The 22,029-nt window shown below is 45.5% G+C and overlaps 1 protein-coding gene, 1 non-coding gene and 1 pseudogene across 3 annotated transcripts in view; 1 reads left to right on the plus strand and 2 right to left on the minus strand.

The window, feature by feature from the left end:
* The window catches only part of LOC8038026 (adenylate cyclase type 5), a 330,452-nt gene that overhangs the window by 53,125 nt on the left and 255,298 nt on the right, over window positions 1–22,029 (minus strand). For both annotated transcript variants that reach the window (XM_040223491.3, XM_040223492.3), the window contains 2 exons: window positions 4,845–4,966; window positions 1,505–1,744 (listed from right to left, as the gene is read on the minus strand). In XM_040223491.3, coding sequence (XP_040079425.1) covers window positions 1,505–1,744; window positions 4,845–4,966 — 362 coding nt within the window. The remainder of the gene's footprint in view (window positions 1–1,504; window positions 1,745–4,844; window positions 4,967–22,029) is intronic.
* On the plus strand, window positions 9,547–10,094 carry LOC120850813 (annotated as a pseudogene).
* On the minus strand, window positions 14,979–15,051 carry Trnas-gga. Its single transcript has one exon. It is a non-coding gene; the product is annotated as a tRNA-Ser (tRNA).

A 22,029-nucleotide genomic window follows, 5' to 3' on the forward strand; every position in this document is an offset into this window, starting at 1 on the left:
GCATTTTTAAGCGCAGTTCACACACTGCAACCGAGTACGACCGAGAGAGACAAGACCGGTTTTTAAGCCTTTTACGACGTCTTAAAACCAGCTCCGCAGCATCGCATCCGGTCCCAAGACGTCGCAAGAGGCTTAAAAATCGGTCTTGTCTTTCTCGGTCACACCCGGTTACAAGTGTGTAAACGAGCCTTTCATTTCTCTGACAGGGCACTTTGAAAACCTTGAGCGGACCTAAACAATTTGTAACGAAAAAGATTCCATTTTTTTTATTTTTAATGTCTAAGGTGAAGCGTCATGTTACAATAATTATAATTAAGGTCACGAATAATAAAATGATGATTTAGGTAAACGTCAAACTTCAAATGAAAACCGGGGTTCAGCTGTGAAGGAAGACGACGATCTTGGGCTCCGTAGTTTTGGAAGCATAGCCAAGGAAAGTTCCCAAGCAGAAGACATTCCTACCCAATATCGTCGCGCGGCAAGTGGAAGGAGGCTGGATTCTACTAGACTAACAGCTCCGATCAATATTTCCGCAAATTCACTCGCTCGCCATTTTATTCCCATTTATTTTAGTACACTCTAAGAAATGCTTGAGCGTCGACTTGCCCCTAAAAGACTCGAAGAGCCAATCTCTGCGATCTACGAAATCAACTCAGCGAATGATGAGGCGGAATCTCCGTTTAGACCTCAAAATGAAGTCTGCGCTGTGGCATTACGCGATGCAAAGCGTCATGATTGCATTGCGTAATGCCACAGCTCAGACTTAATTTTGAGGTCTGAACAGATGTTGCGCCTCATCATTCGCCGAGCTGATTTCGTACTGGGTGATTCAAGGAGCGGCGAGGCTCTTTAAATGAACCATGAAATTCGGTTTCTTAACCTATCGCGTTCCTATTTTGTACAGCTTTGGCCACAGGTGGTGCATTTATTTTTATAATATTCTCAAAAAGTGAGCTTACCTGAGGAAAAAGTAAAAAAAGAAAAGACGTCTTAACTCCTATGGAAACGCAGCGAAGCCACCGGTCTTCAAACCATAGGGGTTTCAAGACCGGTGGCTTCGCTGCGTTTCCATAGGAGTCAAAACGTCTTTTCTTTTTTTACTTTTTTTAGGTTTCCCTCAGGTAAGCTCGGTCTTTGCGAATTTCATAGAAACAATCACCATCTGTGGCCAACGCTGTACAAAATAGGAACGCGCTAGGTTAAGAAACCGAATTTCGCGGTCCAGTGTGTCGGCCTACATAGCAGGGATCGACAATACATGCAGGAAAGTAGATTAGTCCTTGCCTCGTTAAAGAACCGTGTCCCATGTTGTTGGGAGCAAATTATATACACTTCTTTCCACCGCCTATTACTGGGATAAAAATTCCCGAGGTACTGGGCCCAGGATGCATGCGAGGCGTTGCATATTCCAACGCAGAAAGGAGCCACCAGGCATGCTCAGAAGGCGGCCGGCAATAGGGGATTATGGGAATCGTCTGTAGGAGGCATGGTATGGCCGACTCACGCGATGGCCTCGATCATGTCCAGGCCCATCTCGACGCAGCACTGGGCGTGGTCGAGGCGGGGATCCGGCAGGCCGCTGACGCAGTAGTAACAGTCGCCGAGGATCTTGATGCGCAGGCAGTGGTTCTCGGCGGCTAGCTTGTCGAAGCGGGCGAACAGTTCGTTCAGCATGCGCACCACCTCCTCGGCCGTGCACTGGGACGCCAGGCTCGTGAAGCCGCAGATGTCGGCGAACAAGATGCTGAAACAGAAGAAAACCCCGGCTTAGACATCCCGTCAAATGCAGTGAAAGCGACATGCTACGCAGTTCTATACATCTATACTACGCAGCCTCCATCCCGATGCAGGGGAGGAGAAGAGAGAGAGGGGAAGAGAGAAGGGAGTGTTATGAAATTGCTTACTAATTTGTTTCTTACTTACCCTACCCAACCCTCCCTCCCCCCCCCCCCCCCCCCCCCCCCTCCCCCCTTCGTAGCCGTCAGTGACTACAGTCCAGATTTCGATCTTGCTTCGTGTCTTAGGGCGCCTCTTGAATTCAAAATACCCCTCTTTCCTGCCAAAATAATATAAGCACGTAAGATTCCATGGGCCATAGGGATGCTGGAAGAAACCTACATTAAAAGCAAATGTTTAAATTGATACAAATCTGCCAACAGCCACTAATGGCAGCAGCCGCAATATGAAAAAAAAAAAAAAAAAAATGACACGAATGTCTATACATCGAGATCTGGACGCGGACGCTGGGTGCCTTACTCCCAAAATATCCCCGTTTTTCTTTCTTCTTGCATTTCAACAGCGACTTTGCGTTTCGGTGCTCCGAAGTGTTGACATATCCGTGGAGTCTAAAGCGTATCGATTATGGTCCAGTATAGAGCCCGACACGATCGAGCGCTGCGCCTCGGGGGCGAGGTAAAAATAGCGGCTCAAATTTTCGAGTTTCTCCGCAGCCGAAATTGCTTTCCTCGGGAGCAAGGCAACACCAAAACCCAGGACGGCGGCAGAAACTGCATAAAGTATGCCGAGCACGCGGAGGAAATCTCAACTAAACGCACTCCAAAACCATAGCCGCACGCACAAAATCACGCACGGATCCGTGGGTTGGGTTCGTCACGTACGAGGCACAGCGCGGGTACGGGTTTCTTATACGGAAAGAAAGTCGAGAGAGGAGAGGAGACCGTGCGGTGGATGTCGGAGCGGGAAAGTGGTTGATTGGGCTACTTAGTTCCTAGTTAAAAAGGCATAATGCGCCGAAAACAAGTACCACGGCGAAGTAAGACACAGCGCACCTGAACGAAGGAAAACAAGTCTACACGAAGAGCGCCGAGTTTTGACAGGAAGGATTAGTGGGGAGATGCAATGTTTGTCTCTAGCCGCAGTCTCCCTTCGATCAGAGCGAACAGGAGTATCGTCTGCTCTCCGCGCGGGGTCTGGGGTTCGAACACCGGCGTTTGGCGCCCGAAAGCGAGACGCCGCGCAAGGAGCAGATGACGCTCTTGTTCGCGCCGACTGGAGGGGGACAGCGGATAGACCAAAGGACAGCGAGTCATTGCGTCTACTCCCTAAGTAGAATCCTTCCAGTCAAAAGCTCATCATCACTCGAGCCGTCACCGCGAGCTCTGATGCCTTCCTTTCCCTCAGCTTCTCTCTGTACACGGAAAGGGTCGCCAAGGTTGGACACGGCGTATAATTAGGACGTGGGATACAGTGTTTCGAAAAAATGTATAAAGGTTGGGAAGAAAAAGACGTATTTATCGTCATTCTCCGTTGATTAAGATCTCGTGTAAACCGTACGGAGGCACATATATGTACCCTCCACGAGTATGAAAGTTACAGACATCCGCGTACAGACCCGCAAACAGAAGCAGAAATACACGAATGCCAATACGTATCAACAAAAGCAGAGATAGAGGGACACACAAAGACGCACGCGTATGCACTTGATGTACATATATACGGAGAAACGTACATAAGCGCAAGCGGAGCGTGGGAACCGCTCCGCGCTCCCCACAGCCCTCCCCCGTCCTCCCTCCCCCGCCACGGGGATTCCCCCCTCGCTGCCACGACACGGCCACGACTCGGAAGAAAAAGCGCGGACGGGGCAAGATTCGGGGGGATTCGGGATTCCGGAAAGTGACTCTGGAAGGACTGGCTGACGGGCGGCCCCGCTGACGCCGGCGCTGCCGGCCGCGCTCCTGGGGCCCGGCTCCCGACGTCCCGGTGAGAGGCCACGGGGACGAGCGACCGACGCCTCTCCTGGGCGGACGGATCACCGGAGCCATGGTGGAGGGAGCATGGCTGGCCGCGTGGGCATCGGCGGCGCGGACCACCATCATTGGCCCTAAGGACCAGCCCGGGTGCGACGACATCGGGGCAAGCCAACGCCGGCCACAGCTCGGCGATTGACATCATCGCCCGCATGGACGTGAGGCACAAATAAACAGCTGCACCGAGAGTTGCGTAGCGTGGTCCATTCGGAGACAGGCGGCCGGGAATGGGAAAGAACCCCACAAGGTATGCGTGTATAATCAAAGGGAGGCATCCCACGCCCTGACAAACAAAAACATCCTCTCCAGACACGCGCACATACGACCACTAGACATCTATTTTCTGCATAATCCTACACACAAAAGCACAAACTCTCACAAAAACATTAAAATGCGCACAGGCGCACAAGAAAGCGAGTGTTGCAGCACAGTAATGTCGCGCTGGAGGTGAGGCAACTCAAGCTTGTCCCTACAGTTCTTATTTTGTCAAAGAAGACTCCTTTTTTATGAGATTTTATACAGCAACATTCTCAGGCTGCAGTCACGCGGTTCTTTATACTTTCAGTAGATGTGCTATGTTTCCGTCCGTCAATTTCGTATTAATATTCCATGTCAATTCCTTCGAGTGAACACGCACGCTCGTTTCACGAGTGTCACGGATGATTATAATTAAATTAATAGTTAAACTCAAGAAGAAAGATAAGAGCCAATAACGATCTGCAGCTCTCCGTTGCCTTGTTTGCGACAGCGGCATACGAATCGTTAATCGAGGAAACGGAAGGGAGGGACATCCTAATTGTGAAAGGAGGATTACTTTGACGGCGTTCACAAACGGATAATTGTGCAGGAAAAAAGAAATTAGAAAAACAGAAACGAAAGGAGTTACAGTGTCCACGCCTAAAGAAAAGAAGCCACATCTTCGAAACGTCATATTTATTTAAAGCCTCTGCTGTTGCTTCCGTTTCCAAAATCAAATAAGAAAAAAAAAAAACAACCAAAAAAAAAGAAAAAAACGGGAAAGATACAGGGAGAGAAGCAAACATGAAAAGCAGACAAAGGCTCGTGCCGTGAACCCACCTGACGTTTTCGTGCCTCTGAATGTATATCTTGTGGAACATGGAATCCTGCGGCTTCTTGGCTATGTCTGCCTTCATTTCCATGGCCACGTGACGAGGAAGCACGGAGAGAAGAAGCTGCTCCTAAAAAGAGAGGAAAAAAGAGTGCGCGTAAGTGGCAGTTATGGGTGCTTCAGTTATACCCGAACATAACCCGAACATCATGTCGATTGGGGCTAAAGCTGCGACGTCAAACCAGACTTGTACGTAACGCGTTACAAGTAATTGATTACTTGTAATCAATTACAGTTAAGTGTAATTTTGTAACGCTTCAATTACATTTGTCAAGCTGTAACGCTTGGAGTAATTCAATTACTTTTTTCTGTAACCAATTACAAAATCAATTACACGATTACGCAATTACATTTTTCATCCCACAATTTTTTTTTCTCACAAAAATCAGCATAGTCACTCAGCCATGGAGCAAAAATGATTGACATTTTTTTAACATCTAAAAAAATAAAACTAGGATTAGTCGGCAAATCCTTTTTTCTTTTGCGCCACGCTCTTCTACAAGCGCGCCACCAGCCTTGGCTGGGGAGTTCCGGATCTCGTTGCAGATTGCTGATAAAGTCGACGGGAAGCGGGAACTCGCTATTGACTTTTTGGTGGGCTTTGTTCCTTAGGTCGACGCGTCAGCTACACGACAAGGTCCGGGTCTGAAAACAAAAAAGGGAACAATAACCAAACAAAATTGTGTACGCAATATTTTACTGTGTGTTTGTGTATTTCTGTCATCGCAATAAAAAGTAACGTGAAAGTAACTTGAAAAGTAATCAATTACTTTGCAGTAATTGTTCAATTACTTCTGGGAGGCAGTAATCAGTAACGGTAATCGGTTACTTTTTTGACTGTAGTAATTGTAATTGTAATCAGTTACTTGTTTTCAGTAACGTGTACAAGTCTGCGTCAAACACATACAGAATGGACTCGAGACGTCTTCCGAACGAATATATGCAGAAGCTGTACATTCAGATAGTTGAAGACACTGCAATATTCATACTTGTCTCCAACATGTCTCGATGGACAATTGATAGAAGGAGCGTAATCTTCGTCACTTTGAGAGAGCGCTCACGAGAGGGGCGATTTGTAGTAGCTGAGTTATGCAATCGACGACATTGCTCAAGGTTATTTGGTACTGAGCAGAAAAGTACCATCGGTAATATATGAAGGGGAACAGCTCATATTACTTTCCTCCTGCTTCACGGCTCCCCCAACCTTCGTTAAACCTAAACCTGGCAAACAGTATGCAGTTTGGGACCTAAACTTTCCATTCTACAGCCCTCGTCAGTACCACAACATATTAAAAAAATTTAAAGTACGTAAAAAAAAAAATTCCGAGGACACCTATACACTTTTTATGAGTTGTGAATGTGAAAGCATGAATGTCGTTCTTCCACTCTCTTTGTTCGTCTGCGGTATACTGGCGTGGACATCCACGTTTCGCTACTGCCGAGGTTGCTGTTCCTCGGCCCCGAGAAGAGTAGAAGCAGCCGCAGCCCCCCCCCCCCCCCCCCCCCCCCGATACACAAACACACACTTTGGCAACGCCTGACACGAGAGCGGCGGCCGAGCGCGCGCTTTCGTGCAGCGGCCGCCACTCGGAGCCGTTTGCTCAGCCGATGGGAGAATGGGCATTCCTTCCGCGTCCCTTCGCGGTTACAGACGCCAGCAGCTACGCTTCATGGGATTACCTAATGATTTCGCATTAAAAAGGCAACGAGGAAGTGTGTTCCTTTTCATATTGTTGACTATAGTACTCTTACCCTGCTGAACATCCAACTATACGGCGAGAATGTGATCCAAAACACGCCTTTGGCGCATCGGAACGCGAGGAAGAGCATGCCGATCGAAGGGCAACATAGAGAACGCCCAGGGAACACGCGACGACGAAGCAGCCAAGCGCGCACCGTCATTGCTTGAGGTATGGGGGTAACAAAATCAAGTCGGCGCGTTTTGGGGAGTAAAAATACGCACGAGATGCACGCGCAAGGAGCGCAGACCAACTTGCACGCCGTTTAGTCCCGATAGCTCAGGAAACGCTGGGCGTGACTTATTACGTCCACGCTTCTTGCTTTCTGATTGGTTCTTCGACGTTCTCATCGGCTAATACCGCAAACTCATTGGTTCAGGAGCGGCAATGAGATGCTCAGGATTCGTTTCGCCTCGAGGCAAATCTGTCTTCGACCATACGCTTTTCTCTTAAAAAAAAAAAAGAAAAAAAAAAGAAAAACAGAAAGTTCGTGAGTTTTTTCTTTTTTTCTGCAAAACACGAGACAACCCATTACAGGGGAAAAAATATCAGGGAATGACGTTTCGCTTGCTCATCGTACCTATGCAGATTGCGTGTTTAAATTGTAATCGTATTATAAGCTTCGTTATTCGCTTAGATTCTTTTATAATGTTGGCTGTGATTGGCTCGGTCGTGTTCCGCGGGAAAGTGAGCTCACAAAGTATGAAAAGTTTGTTCAGTCTTGCCTAGGCTTCCTTGACTTAGATTTTGTTTTACTTCAATATTCATTACGATGGTGAACAAGAATGTAACAGAGAGTGACTCTTCATTTGCTCAGCATCGAGCAGTTCTTTGTAAAAGTAAAAATTCCTAATGGCTTTTAGACGGAAAGATACCGAGAGCAATAACTTTCAAGGTCCGCCCTTTCTTTGATAGCAGTAAACTTATAAATTCCATTATAGCAGAAGTGTTGTAAGTTGGGCGAATTGTATGATGACATATTGAACAGAACAGCGCACGCAAAGACAGAGAAGGTACATGCACAACACACAACGCATAGCGGTTGTGTGTTGCGCATGTTCCTTCTATCTGTCGTTGTCTTTTTGTGCGTTGTTCTGTTCCCTATATCATCAAATTACATTATCATCGGAGTTTACGCCTCGGGTCACGAGTGAGCGATCACTTTTCGCTGGCGACATGCATAGAAAAATATATGTCGTTGGCGAAATCTTCTTGCGAAGATGGGCTCCAGGCAGCGGACTCGCAGCACGCGCATTGTTTTTTCCTATCGACGACGAAACTGGTGACGACAGAACTGCGATTCCAAGCGCTTCTCGGCGTCACGTCAGCAGCATTTTGGTCAAATAGTCGCGAAAACGCTCGAGAGAGGAAATTGGATACCTGTCGCCAGTGGCGTACGCAGGATTTCATTTCGGAGGGGGCCGGACCAACGGGGGACAAGATAAGGGGGTAAAGGGGTAAAGGTGGTAAAGAGGGACAATATAAAATGAGAAAAGAAAGTTCAAGAGGAAATAAAAGCTTTTTCATTTTCTTTAAGGATTATGCATTCTTTTATTAAATAATTAAATTAAAGTTGTCATATTGGTTTTGGGATGAATATGATACATAAAAATGGTGCCCCGGGAATTCCTCACCAGGAAGGCATTTGCACTTTACTTTTTTTATTTACAAGTCACGTCAACAGAAGGCACCCGAGTTAGCAGGAAACAAGAATCATAAAAACAAATATTATATAAAGCACGACTCCAATGCACGAAGCCGCCAGTCATCGGGGCTGATAAAGCAATAATGCATGAGTAGAAACGCGGAACACCTTGATGGATAGACGATAAACATCTGTAATGCTGTTCCACCATAAATTACTTCCCATCTTAACCTGATCGAACCAACAAAAATCTCACGTAATTTGTTCGTTGGTGTCGATTTCTAAGGTTTTCGACGTCCGTTCATAAAAGAAAGTCAAGGAAGTCACACGCGCAACAAAGGAACGCTGGAAAATGGTTTGTACGCTCACATATTGCACTTGGCTCTCGCCCTGAGGCAGCAAATCACACACTCGCGCCCCTTGCTCGCGCAGTTCTCAAACTGCCGATGACAACTTTCGTACTCGAGCCTTGAACCGCAAATCCCGCGCCTGTGTGCGCCTATATTCACTTTGTTCAGAGTTTTCCCGCCACCCAAGGAGCCAATCAGATATTGCCCTCTTTTCAGACCGATGGGAGCCACGTGGTACAAAACAAACATATATATAATACAAAATCCAATTAAGGAAGTACATGTACACATACCCCCGAAAATTCCCAAAAACCTTCGCCCTAACTGTCGATCGTCAGCCGGACATCGCTTCCAGGAAAAAAAACCTCGTCGGGGTGCAAGAGCAGTACCGACGCTTCTTCTCAAAATAAAAAAAAAAGGGCTACAAAACGTCGAGGGGCCCCGCTGCGCTCGAGCGGGGCACAGCGCATGGTGCGCACCCCGAGCGGGGGTTCTCGAGGAACAATTAAGACGGGGGACAAGGGGGCCGCTCCGTGGCGACGACAAACCAGCCCCGGCGATTCCGCGCAATTGGGGCGCTCGCGAAGCAATACAAGTAGAAGTAAACGAATATATTTTCTTTCCCGAGTAACGCTAGCAGTCCAGCCTAACTCACAATATATTTAACAAATGAGATATGCGGCCGATTATAGTACATATATATATAGTGCATCTGTTGGGTCTATTCAGGACTGGTGCTCGAAATGGAAGATGAAAATTAATACACAAAAAACTGTTTTCGCACGAATAACTAACAAAACTAAGAATGTTCTTTCTTATACTTACGAGCTTGATGGGAGTCCTTTGGTTGAAGTCGACAGTTTTAAATACTTGGGTGTGACACTTTCTAAAGACTTAAGTTGGAGTAAACACATAAATGAAATATGTCACAAAGCAATGAAGAAGCTTTGGTTTTTAAGACGGAATCTGGCCAGTGCTCCGCCTAAAGTGAAGTTAATGGCCTACACAACGTATATTAGGCCTACCTTGGAGTACGCTGCATCGGTATGGGACCCCTATAGAAAAAATCAAAATGGTGAACTCGAAAAAGTTCAGAGGAAGGCGGCGCGATTTATTCTATCCAAATACAAGCGACTTGATTCTGTCACAGGTATGCTGAACAGCCTCAACCTCCCCTTACTTTCTGTCCGTCGAAAAATTGCTCGACTAAAGTTTTTCTTTACGTTTTCTCATCACCTGTATAACATTAACCCGGATTCTAGATTAACACATCGCGCATCGAGAGAACTCAGATACGTTAGCACTAATCAGTTTGAAGTGCCCGAATGTAATATTGACGCTTATAAGTTTTCTTTTTTCCCTAGAACTGTGAAAAACTGGAATGATCTCCCACAAAATATATTGTCATTGGACTGTTTAAATGATTCTGAGAGCGCCCTTTTGAATATGACTGGTTTGGAATGATAAATAGTAGTTAAATATTTTTTGGAAAGTTCGTTAAAGATTTCGAGTGCTGAGTGTTCATTTTGTTGAGTGCTATATAATATATTAAATGTTTGTGCTATTTCAGCCCCTTTATTTTAAGTGAATGTCGCTGAATGTGTACTGTATTGTAGTCCTGATGTTGTATGTTTCAGTGCTCTTCTATACCCCACACCTGTTAAAGCCCCATACTGGGGGTGAACAGTATTCATAAATAAATAAAAAATATATAATGCGTGTGTGTGTGTGCGCGCGCGCGTGTGTGTATGTGTGCGTGTGTGAATCTCGCAGTGCCGGCTACTCCGCGATGACCGTTATATAAAACTATATTGGAACAGAAGAAAACGCGAAAGCAACAACACACATATACACAAGAATAGATTGTGGAGGCTGCGGCTTACACGCCCAATCGCGCAACCCGCAGTCCTTGGTTACGTTTACCGCGATCTGTGGGGTCCCCACTAGCTGGACCCATCTTATTAAATGTTTGACGTTTTTGTCGTTTTTTTCTTCTTACTAAAGGTTGTGTTGTATCGTTTCACGCGCGTGGAAATTCAGCCAAGCGTAAATATTAAGTCTGATGCTTCCATAACCTTAGTGCCGTGGTTTGTAGAACCTTTGGTCGTACATATTTTTGTTATATCGCACAATCCATGACTTTCATAACGCGTTGAATCTTGATTGGAGATGGGGGGTTCATTAGCAAATTAATCTGACTGATCGCCACCCTTTGATAGACTATTTAATGAATAAATTCGTTAATTAATTATTCCTCAGTCAGATTACAGGAAAGACGTTAAAACTGGGAGGCCCTCACTTGATCGAATGACGTTTTAGCGAACGCCCACGTTTCATCGAATGACACTTCAGCGAAGAGTCGGACGCCGCGAAGCGGCGTTTTCGGGTGGGCCAAATGGGTTCACATTTTTGTAATAAGCCGCCGCAGACTGTCGCCGCGAAGCGGCGTAAGCGCAGAGCGGCGATGGGTTAACGCGCGCCCCCGTTATTCGCTAAAACGTCGATTCGATCCAGCGTCGCTTTTCGCTAAAACGTCATTCGCTCATGTAATATGGACCGTTAAACTTACAGATTTTTTTATTATTTGTACTATGTCATAAATGACCCCATTGCATTCCCTTCCTTTCTTATTTCTTTTTTTTTTTTACTTCTCCACAAAGTTGGCTCCACTGTTAAAAAAAATTAAGAAAACACCACATTGATAATGATGAACCCGAAAGTCAGTGACCTTTCCCACTCCCCCCCCCCCCCCCCCCGCTCGAAAGTTTCGGGGGGGGGGGGGGGGGGGGCGCGGCCTTTTCGGCCCCCCCCCCCCCCCCCCCCCCCCCCCCCTTGTGTACGCCACTGCCTGTCGCCGTTGGGTTTTGTGGTTTTTCACTCAAAAGGCTAGAACAGTTTCCTTCTGGAATACCGCAAAGTCTAACTTTTCGCTTAAAGGGGTCATGAAATGAATTTTTCAGTTTCCTCCTTAGCTTTAATTCTCCTCAAAAGCGAAGTGAGAAATTGTGACGTGCTTGGGCACCGGTGCGGTGACTCCAAGTTCCCACCGTTCTTTCTTAAGATATACCATGGAACTTGTCATTCGCAAGTGATGATAAGTGCCGCACTCCCATCCAAATAATCGTCGACAGATTGATTGTTGACGAGCGCATACGTCCGAGTGATGCAGTTCTCGTGTCCAATGCGTGAGCTGGAAAGGGCGGATGTGCTTTGGGTACCGCGGATGTACCACAGTGAAAAAGCGGAGAGCTTTTGAAGGAAAGGAGGTACAAAACAGTCCGCTATATCTTCATTTCTTTTTTACCAAAAGGCAGGCTTTTGAATTTTTTACCATTTCTTGATAGACTTAACGATGTGCGATTAGTAAAATGCAAATCTAAAATCATTCATCTCAGCCCAAAATTCATGACCCATTTAAGTCATATTTATGGATTTTTTTTTCGTCGTACGAAAGTTTGTGAATTGGACCTCAATTTCGTCCCCCCTTTTGTTTATGTGCGCATAAATGACTTCACTCTTTCAGGGTGTAAACTATATCAATACGCATACGATGCGTTGTTAGTGTAACTCCGTATTAATTTACCTAGTGCGATTTCTTCACTGCAGGTCAGCGCTACCCAGATAACGAATTCGTTCGAAGCAAACTTATATAAAAATCAACGTTCATAAAGAAAACAACACACAAAACAACATAGTATTCATTTAAGAAACCGACGGCAAGATTGTTTTTTTTCGATTGGACTATCACGATTAATATGACCTGAAACAGCTGATCTGGTCTATTATCTCTTAATATGATAAAGAGTCACGATTAACATGACCTGAAACAGCTGATCTGGTCTATTATCTCTTAATATGATAAAGAGTCACGATTAATATGACCTGAAACAGCTGATCTGGTCTATTATTTCTTAATATGATAAAGAGTCCGAAGTATGGGGCCTTCGCATTCCCTTCCTAGTTCAGATCACAGCTCTCTCTAAAACTAGCAAGTACTTCAAAGAGGCACGAAAGAAGGACTGTTTCAGCTCATATTGAACGCGATAGAGCACATCAAAATGTACGCGCTATACAGCTAGACCTCTTGACAAGGTCCATGGAACCAAGTACTAGGAAATTCTTTTGACTGTGATCTATTTACAATTATCATCTCAATGACGTTGTAAAAAATAAAAAAATAAAAAATAAAAATCAGAGGTGTATTGTACATGTTACACAAATGTTTCTTTTATTTTGTGTTAGGAGGACAATAGGCACGTAGTACGCTTTAGACTAAAGGTTGCGGTATAGGTGTCTAAACTAATTTTCTTTGCTTTGTCGTAATAAAATTGACATTGTTCCAAAGCATGTATTAACGGGAGTGGCGTATACCTCTGTGGATATGTCGAGTGACGAATTGTTTGCACATCTGTGTCTCCCACATCTTTAAGCTCTCTCTACAAGGTGCGTTGGTAGCAAGCATTTGTGGTTAGGTACCTTCAAGGTGCTTCGCGTTGCAAAGCGTGAACGCGACATACGCTTCGAAAGATTATGTGCTTTGTGCTCCGTCCTACGTGTTCATTCTTTCGAGTGTAAATGAACCTTACCAACACGCTCGGTTTTTAACTAAGTAAACGTTTTGTTCTTCCACATTTTTATGCAAAGTATAAAAATAACACTACGCTCATTTAAGAGCCTGAACTTTTTAACCGCTTGTAAGTTCCGTAAATTAAAATACATTTAAAATGGCCAGTAAACAAACGAAAATTATATATATATATATATGACATTTTGGGGCTAAGTAGGCTGTGGGCGTATTTTTATAAAAGTAGAAGCCACCGAGGGTCAAACAAACTTGGAAGGTTTAATTCAACACGTATAAGTTATACAGAAACCGCGACGTTTCGAAGGGGGACTCTTCTTCCCTAGCAGGACTTGAAAATTGAGACCTCAAATATCGAGCGAAATACCGCAGAACCAAGAAAAACAAAAAAAGGCAAAAAATACATAAAATACAAAAATAAAAAGATAAAAATTAAAATTCAAACAGCAAACGCAAAACATGGACGAGACCAGTGGCGGCCTCATCTGCGAGCTCGCTCAAACCACACGATCCTAACTCTCTGTTCATTCTCACAAACCGGTTCATTCCCACACACCGGTACAGGTTCACTGAACTGAAATCAGTGTAACAAACCGTATTTTTATTATCATCATTACGCTGGTTGCTTTTAACACAAATAAAAATATACGGACATCGTCAGGAAGGAAGGGAAAGCGGCTTCGTAAAACGGACGACGAAATTAACCTACGAGCAGCAGAGAAAGCAGGCGGATGGCCAAATTACAAACTTGACGGAGTTGCACGTGTCACCATCTTAGAGAGGAACAAAAACCCCGGTGGATAATATCAAAAGTTAAATATCGTCCCCCTCACAAAATGATTATAATCACGCACAGTTTAAGAAACGGAATATTTTAAGTAGAAAGGGAGAGGGGGGGACCATCGGTGTTTTTTAGCTACCCAAACTAAACCCATCTTCAGAACACCGAAGGTTTACTCTTTCCGGAATGCTATTTTTTATCGCTACATTGAAAGCACCTATTGCAGTGATGTGATCGGTCCGAGTCATTTTGGAGCAGCTCTTGGAGCAGCCAAAAATCATATTTTAAGGACCCGAAAAGTTTTTTTTTTTTTTTTTAGTATCAGCGCAAATTTTATTTTTATTCATACCACTGCACATATTATGTTCAGGTTAATGTTTCGGCCTGTACAACTAAAAGAAATTATCCACTTTGCCTTCTCATTTAAGTTTAACTTTTTTTAGCATGAATTACACAACAAGAGCGATTAGTTAATGTTTAGTTGCGTGGAGAGGAACCAGACATGGTAACAAGAAGATGACTGATGAAGGAAATGTCGTGAATGATTAGTTTAGGTAATGAATCCCAATGAAATGATATTAGAATATAATAACTTCGAGCGCCTAAGTGAATGATTCGTTCAAGTTCTAGATGGACAGACAGACAGAAAAATAACTTTATTGAGGTCCTGAGAGGCTTAAAGCAGCACCGCGGGTCGCTCCCACGTTACGATCGATCCCATGCCCTGGCGGTGCCCCTCGTTACGCGGGCACACTCAAGTTCTAGAGGTTGTAAAAAACTGCAATTTATCATTCACATAAAAAACAAAGCACTTGCCATACGATTATGAACGTTATTTACATTTCATATGTAGAACTTTATAAGAAAAATGGGCATGTGAACGGTCAATACGCAACTATTCCCTGGAGAAGGGGAACAAGAGGGACAAAGGACAAACATAAATCTCCAAAAAGAGCTAGGTGACTGGTGCGCGACCGAAAAAATCCGCCTGGTCCGGGTATCGAACCAGGGACCTCTCCATTTCCAGTGGAGCGCTCTACCAACTGAGCTAACCAGGGGTTAGACGACCGTAGAGCAAACGGGTTTTATCAGCTGCCACCGGTCTAACGCCAACAAGGGTCAACCTTGCATTTTAAGGTTACGATTCTAATGAAATTAAATGCAAAGGTGCGAGCAAGCTGGACAAAAATGACAAAAATAATCCCTGGAGAAGGGGAAGTATCCTCACTAAATTTCGAATTAGAAAGAGCTAAAGCCCAGGATATGGCAACCTACTTTATCAAGGTGAAGTCGTATTCAGAAATCCTGTCGTGTCTCACTCTGGAGAAGTGCTTTCCCGTTAGCACGCGGGCCATTTGCGGCCAAGACGCGCAAAATCGCGACGCCCACTCCGCGGCTGTCGGTTCTCTGCACGACACCAGTGCGTGCTGAGAAGCACGCTCAACGGAACTACCTAACCCCAGAGCCATCTATGTAGACAGTTTGGCAATGCATTGGGAAATATACGAGACAAATGAGGAGGCGCCATTGGCCGAAAGTGGGCTGGACGTGTTCCAGGGCGGCTTGACAAATTCTAATGGGGCCAACCAGAAGCCGGAATTATTACCCTGGCGGTGGTCGCGAAAAACAAACTTAATAAGTGCGTCGGACTAACTCTCGGTGACTGAACATATGGTGCACGTGATGTTTGAATCACGGTCATCGAAAATAATGGTGGAAGACTGCGACTGGCGGAACGAAAGACATAACCGTGCGCCAAGCACCGAGGGCCGGGAATCTGCCGTCCGAGCGCTCACACTCTGTCCGAGCAAAACAGGCGAGCGGCCCATTCTTTTCTTGCATCTTTCTGCATGATCATGATCAAAACGTCACGTGCACCCTACTTTACACTATAAAGGGTTACTACGCCTCACCCTTACGCGCTTATTAAAGTCATATACCAATATATACCTTTGAATGAAACAGATTTTTCGCTACCACCACTAGGGGATTCTTTTAGGCTTCTGGTTGGCCCAGAGAGCAGTTCAAGCCCACTTTCTGCGTCTGGTGCACGCTCTGCCCGCGCCTCCCATTGACCAAACTCCCTCTATACATGGCTCTGCCTAGCCCTCCAAACAGCCCGCGAACACGATAATTATTGGGAAGCTTCCGAGTACTGTCGGTCGTTGATGCGAAATGCAATCGAATACTACGTTATTTGAGGCGATAATCGAGAGTTCTGGAAACTCACATAAGTACATCGTAACGATCGGCCGGGGAGCGAGGTCTGAGCTATTATACGTTCAGATATAGTCAAATAATATTAAGGCTTGGAGCAAGGGTGGCACAAATTTGACACATTTCGGTAATATGTAGGAATATGTAGCACGGTATGCACTTTGGCGAAAATGGCGCAGCAATCACATCATTGCTATTGAGAAAACGACAAATTAAGGTGATGGCCAAGACAAACGTTAAACATTTCGGTTGCTCTACAGTGAAGTGACGTCACATGTTGGATAACTCCCAAGTCGAACAGGCAGTTTAAAATACTATAGTGTGCGCATCTTTTTCTTTTTGCGTGAGTTTTTTTTTTTTAGCATTTATTTTACAGCATCAAATTTCATGCAACCCGTCGAAAAGAAGCTGTACCGTCCCCATATTGCCCCATATTAGAACATCTGGCGTTATGGTTTCAGCGTTGCCAGTAGAATCCCTCAGCTTCTCAGATCCAAATTAATAATTCAGTGACATCGCCAAAAAAAAAAAAAAAAAAAAACTCATTATGACTTGTAATATGCGTTGCTGTACTTCGTTTCAGCCTAAGTCTAGACGGAAGCGACGCTACGAGCTCATGGGATACAGCAGCCACTATCGAAAATAGACCATCATGGGGTCCGTCATGTTTATGTACGTTTCGGCTGGCAATTCTCCTTCAAGAAACCTCTAATCCGACTCCTTTCGCTCGCATCTTCACGTGGCACAACGCGAGGCGATCCGCGCGACCAAGTTTGTCCGCTCGCCGCCGATCAATTGGCCAGCTTTTGGACAGCGAGGCGCGCTCCGGTTCAATGGAGGCACAAACAGCGTACGTGCGTGCCAGCGGCGAGGACAACTCGGCGACCGCGGGCAGCGGGCAGACTGACCTTCGTCCTTATTGGTTTCCTCGTCTGCACCGGGCAGCCCCGGGGGAGGACTGCTCGAGACATCCTCATTGCCCTGACAGTTGGTCTTGACCGAATCAATCGATCGACTCCGTGCAAGGCAAACAATCGGGGAGCGTGTGTTTCATCCGAGCTGCAACAGGCCTTGGCGCTTCACACGTGTTGTACGTGCTTACTTGTATTTGTGTTTTTGAGTAAGTAACGTATTTTACGTGATTTAAGTCGCACCATTGTTTAAAAGTCGCCATTATAAACGGACGTTTTCGTGAAAAAATTTGTATATGTTTTATAATCATACCTGCTGAAGTTTAAGATTGGCTGTTCTCATGACCACTTTATTTTCTCAACTATTTTTGTGCGACAACAACTGTGTATGTTTTTTTTTGTGTTCTACATTTATGTTACAGAAAAAACGGGTGATCGAAATGGTGGTGCGCTAACAGTGTCGCGTAGTGCACCACCTATTAAAAGGTACACCCCTCTGCAGGACCGCGGGCTGTCTAGGTGCACCACCAAAAAGGTAAATTAAATAGATATATAAATAAATAACTGAAAAACACCAGAGACTGAGAGAAGCAACTTGAAGCAGTACCTAAGAAACAAGGCAAAAAACGACAGAGAACAATTAACGTACAAACTCCAACCACCTGATGTGTTTCTTAAAAAAAAAAAAAAAAAGTAAACTTAGACCAGCTCGCCTGCACCATCGCTGCGCTATCTTTTTAAGGTCCGCACGGCGCTGCAACCGCGGACCTTAAACCGCGGTTCTTGCCGTCCTCGGACTGTCAGAAGAACAGGCCTTCGGACGAAAGCTCTACCGTACCTACTTAATCCTAAATGTCGATATGGCCTATATCTTGCGCAGTTCAAATCCATAAGTACAAGAAAAAACAAAAAAAAAAAAAAAAAACGCATGTAAGCTGCATTTTTTTTTTATAACGCACTAATTAAAGAAATTGAAAAAAAAAAAGAACGCGATTATTACACTGAAATTTACGGTAATTTATGAGCCGGGAAAGGACAGCTATCGGTGCTTAGTATTGGAAACTCCTGTCAGAAATTAAAGGTGTCATCATAAATATATTACGACATACATGTGTCTTCGTGGGGTTCATAAGCCTAAAAAACGGTAAAACAGCCCTCAAATCAACAAGCAAGAGATGCATAGACAAGGAACTGTGTGTGTGTGTGTGCGTAAATTTTTCCCAGTATCCTTCGTCTATTTTAGTGCTTTTTTACCTCTTTTCTAAGGATGTACCCATTAGGCCAACGTAATGCCTCGCTGGAGGTTCATGAGACGTACGCGTCACACAGAACGACACGTATAGGAAAAAAACAAGCACTCTTTAAAATCGGAGCGCATCTATTATCTTGAAATATGAAGACGCTGTCCCGTGCCAACCTTGAGCGGGCTCCTTTCGTCTGCTTCTTGCACTGGAGCAACGCTAGTAGATTAGCTCAGCTATGGAACAGCTCATAGACGCTGCATGCAGGAGTAGGACCCCCCTCACTCACCTCGACTCGCCTCCCGTCTTTCGACCCGCCTGGCGGCTTCTAGAGCAACTGCAGTGCATTCTATGGAATACGTACGTTTCGAAGCCCAGCGTCTAGATGGCGCTCCACCGTACTCTATGGGACACGCAGTTCGTAAACGAAAATCTAGATGGAGCTTCGAACGACGGGAGGCGGAGCGAAGTAAGTGAGGGGGGGGGGGGGGGGGGAGGAGTACCCCCTTCCGTGGGAGTTCCACAACTGAGGTAATCTAGTAACGTTGCCCAGGGGTTGCAATGATGTCAGAACGCCAAATTCTTATTGGCTGATTGAAAAAAAAAGTTAGTGGGTAGACCTTAAGGCATTGAGTTCTACTCATTATGCTTCCAAGCTAAGCTAATCAGAACCCGGCGTCGTTCTGAGGTCCGGGCAGCGCAAGAGGCAGACGGCTTGCTGTCCGCATTGAGTTCTACCTTTGGGTTCCCAAAGAAAAGAAAAGTGGTATGTTAAAGGACAACTGCATGATGCATTTCACCCATTCCTGCAAAGAACTCCGGTAAAGTTTCGTCATTGCTAAAATGATACGCTTCTCATCGGTACCACAAAGACAACAGTTTCGATATCGCGTTGCCGAGCAATTTCGCCTACATATTTCTCAAGTGGCAACCAAAGTATATCATGCTCCGTTTAGCAGCCCGTTACACACCCCGCACATTCTAAGAAAGATACGATATTGGCAGTAACGCGTTACAAGTAACGTCGGTACCGGTAACGCGTTACTTTTTCGGAAACATAGCAACGTACTCGTTACGTTTTCAAAACAGTAAGTAACGTGTAATGTACTTACGCTACTCCTTTCAAGCAACGGGTAACGTAGTTACGTTACTGGTTCTTCGAACTAACTCGTTTTATAACTGCCAGAGGATCCGAAAGGTATTTTTCAGAAACGTGCGAAACAAATTTTCGTTTTGTAAGGAAAAAATACATTTAACGATTGATTAATTATAAAATAAAGTGTTCGGATCTTGGTTTCCGTAGCTCATCGAGTAATTCTTCTCAGCATACACTTTTCAAAAGCATATCGGGCAACACTGGCGGTCGTCGTTACAAAGCCGCAGTTACAAAACCGCAGTGCTCACAGAGATGTCGTCATCAGCGAAGGCCAACCAAACATGTACACGTTACTCAAAAAGTAACTAAATACCATGACCTGTTACCCGCTCGAAAAGTAACTACACATACGTTGCTCGTTACCGATTTTCAGAAGGAACGCGTTACTAGGGAGTTACTATTCTTGTTACTTTGACGACCAACTGCTTTTGTTTCGTGGTATTCTTTTCAGTAGTCGTTGCACTTAAGCGGTAGCTGCCTCTCGAAGTTCTCATGAGTTGTGTTTCGCCCGCTTCATTGCGAAAACATTTCTTCGGCGACGCTGGAGAGTCGTACTATACTGACGCGCTTGAAGAAGCAGCAGTGTTCCGCTTCAGGAAGAGCCGGTGAATCTGGGATTTTCCTCTCTCTTTTGGTGTCTCTGCTTGTAAAGTTCAAGTTAACAATGGGATCTGTGCCTTCCCGCATTGGCAACCTCCGGGTTTACGTTCTGTCTGTACGCGATTCCAGAAGGTTCAACCAACAAAGCTTATTGTGTTCGCTGGGCATATGACACTCCCAGCTGTAGAGTTCGACTGACGTGTTCAGCGATAAACGTCGCTATGCTGTCATACTGTGTAGTTGTTTTTCGGGTTTCCCATCTGCCTTTGTCGCAATAGATGCGTACTCAGGTTAGAATGAAAACGAGGCTGTTTAAACGTTGTAATCCTCAAAAGTAACGAAATACTGTTGCTCGTTACTTGAGTCACTTAGTTACTTAAAAGTAACTAAGTACGCTACTCGTTCCTTTTCTAAAAAAGTAACTAACTACGTTAATAGTTACCGAAAAAAGTAACTAGGTAGAAGTAACTCGTAACTAGTGACGCGTTACGTCCATGTCTGAGGCCAACGCCGGGCACAGATTGGACACGACGATTGCGTCAACGTTCGTCTGTAACACGACTCGAAGCCGTTCGCTGACGCAGCACTCGTTTCCAATATGCGGCCAGCGTTGGCCTTCGCCGATGACGCAAAAATGTAAGCACTACGGCCTTGTCTTCTAGGCGGTGTTGGCTGAACCGAGCACACGCCAATCGCTGGCGCAACAGGCGTTCCCAATACATTCTCAGAGTATGTGCCCAAAACAATGGCGAACTCGGATAGCTGGCACATCATGCAGCCACTAGGTGGCTCGCCCTAGAGCCCCTAAATGGCCTACGCTTGGAGTATCGGCACTCTATTCCTCGACATTGTTGCGGGCGCCGCCATTTTGGTGCCTTGTGCAGAGCAGACGACACTCCCGATCGTCATGTTTCAAAAGTGCGACTTTCCCAGTATTAGATTCGGTGTTGGGAAACTCGCGTAATTTGCTTTGCCCTAACTGTCTAAACATTGGTGGAGGACGGAAAAGCGTTTCCTGTGGGTTCAGATAAAGTTTGAGATAACTGGCAACCGTGATTTTAAGCCATGAGATGGGTAAGTGCCGTTCCTCTGAAGCGTAGCTTATTCAGTGTCACTAGCGCGCCCTATTGAGAAGAGTCATCATCATTATCGTCATCATCAACATCATCGGTCTATTGCGACGGCACAGTCCGCAGGGATTTTGAAAGCAGCCATTCTGAATGTGGGTGCGTTTTACGGGACCGCCTCTCAATTACCTAAGTGAAAAATACGCCTCCCTGGACTGTTAGTATTGCACACTGACCTATTACTTTTCTAAACAGCAGAATGGTTTATAGTTGCGGCCAGGACAGGCACGTAGCCAGGGGGGGGGGGGGGGGCGGGAGGGGGGGGGCATGGGGCCCGGGCTTCCCCCCCCCCCCCCCCGCCCCGAAATCTACCAATTTGCTGGGACCTCCTCTCCCCCTCCCCCTCATACATAATTTTGTCATGGGCGCTCCCCCCCCCCCCCCCCCCCCCCAAACCAAATTCCTGGCTATGTGCCCGGGCCAAGGTAATGATCAAATGCCCGCGTTATTTTGAATTGCAGCGGAACTCTTCTAAGTGTCGCCACGACAGTTTCAATTGACTCCCCAGGGACCACCACAACTTTTGCTAAGTATACTTATTGCGCCTGCTTCACTGGCTTAAGAGACCTGACTCCCTGAAACCCATCAAGAGGGTGTAACTGGATGAGGAGCGCAAAGCACACATTAAAATTCACGCCAGTGTTTCATGATTACAGGAAATGAAAGTGGAAAAAGCGGATCATGAGTGGAACAAGAGCTTGGACGCACACAGAAAGCACTAGGGGAAGGCCTCCGTAAAACAGGTTTCCATTCATGCTACCCGAATGCAAGAGTCGAACACCAA

The sequence above is a fragment of the Ixodes scapularis genome, unplaced genomic scaffold (genome assembly GCF_016920785.2).
Source record: "Ixodes scapularis isolate PalLabHiFi unplaced genomic scaffold, ASM1692078v2 PGA_scaffold44__24_contigs__length_19508400, whole genome shotgun sequence".
NCBI lineage: Eukaryota > Metazoa > Arthropoda > Arachnida > Ixodida > Ixodidae > Ixodes > Ixodes scapularis.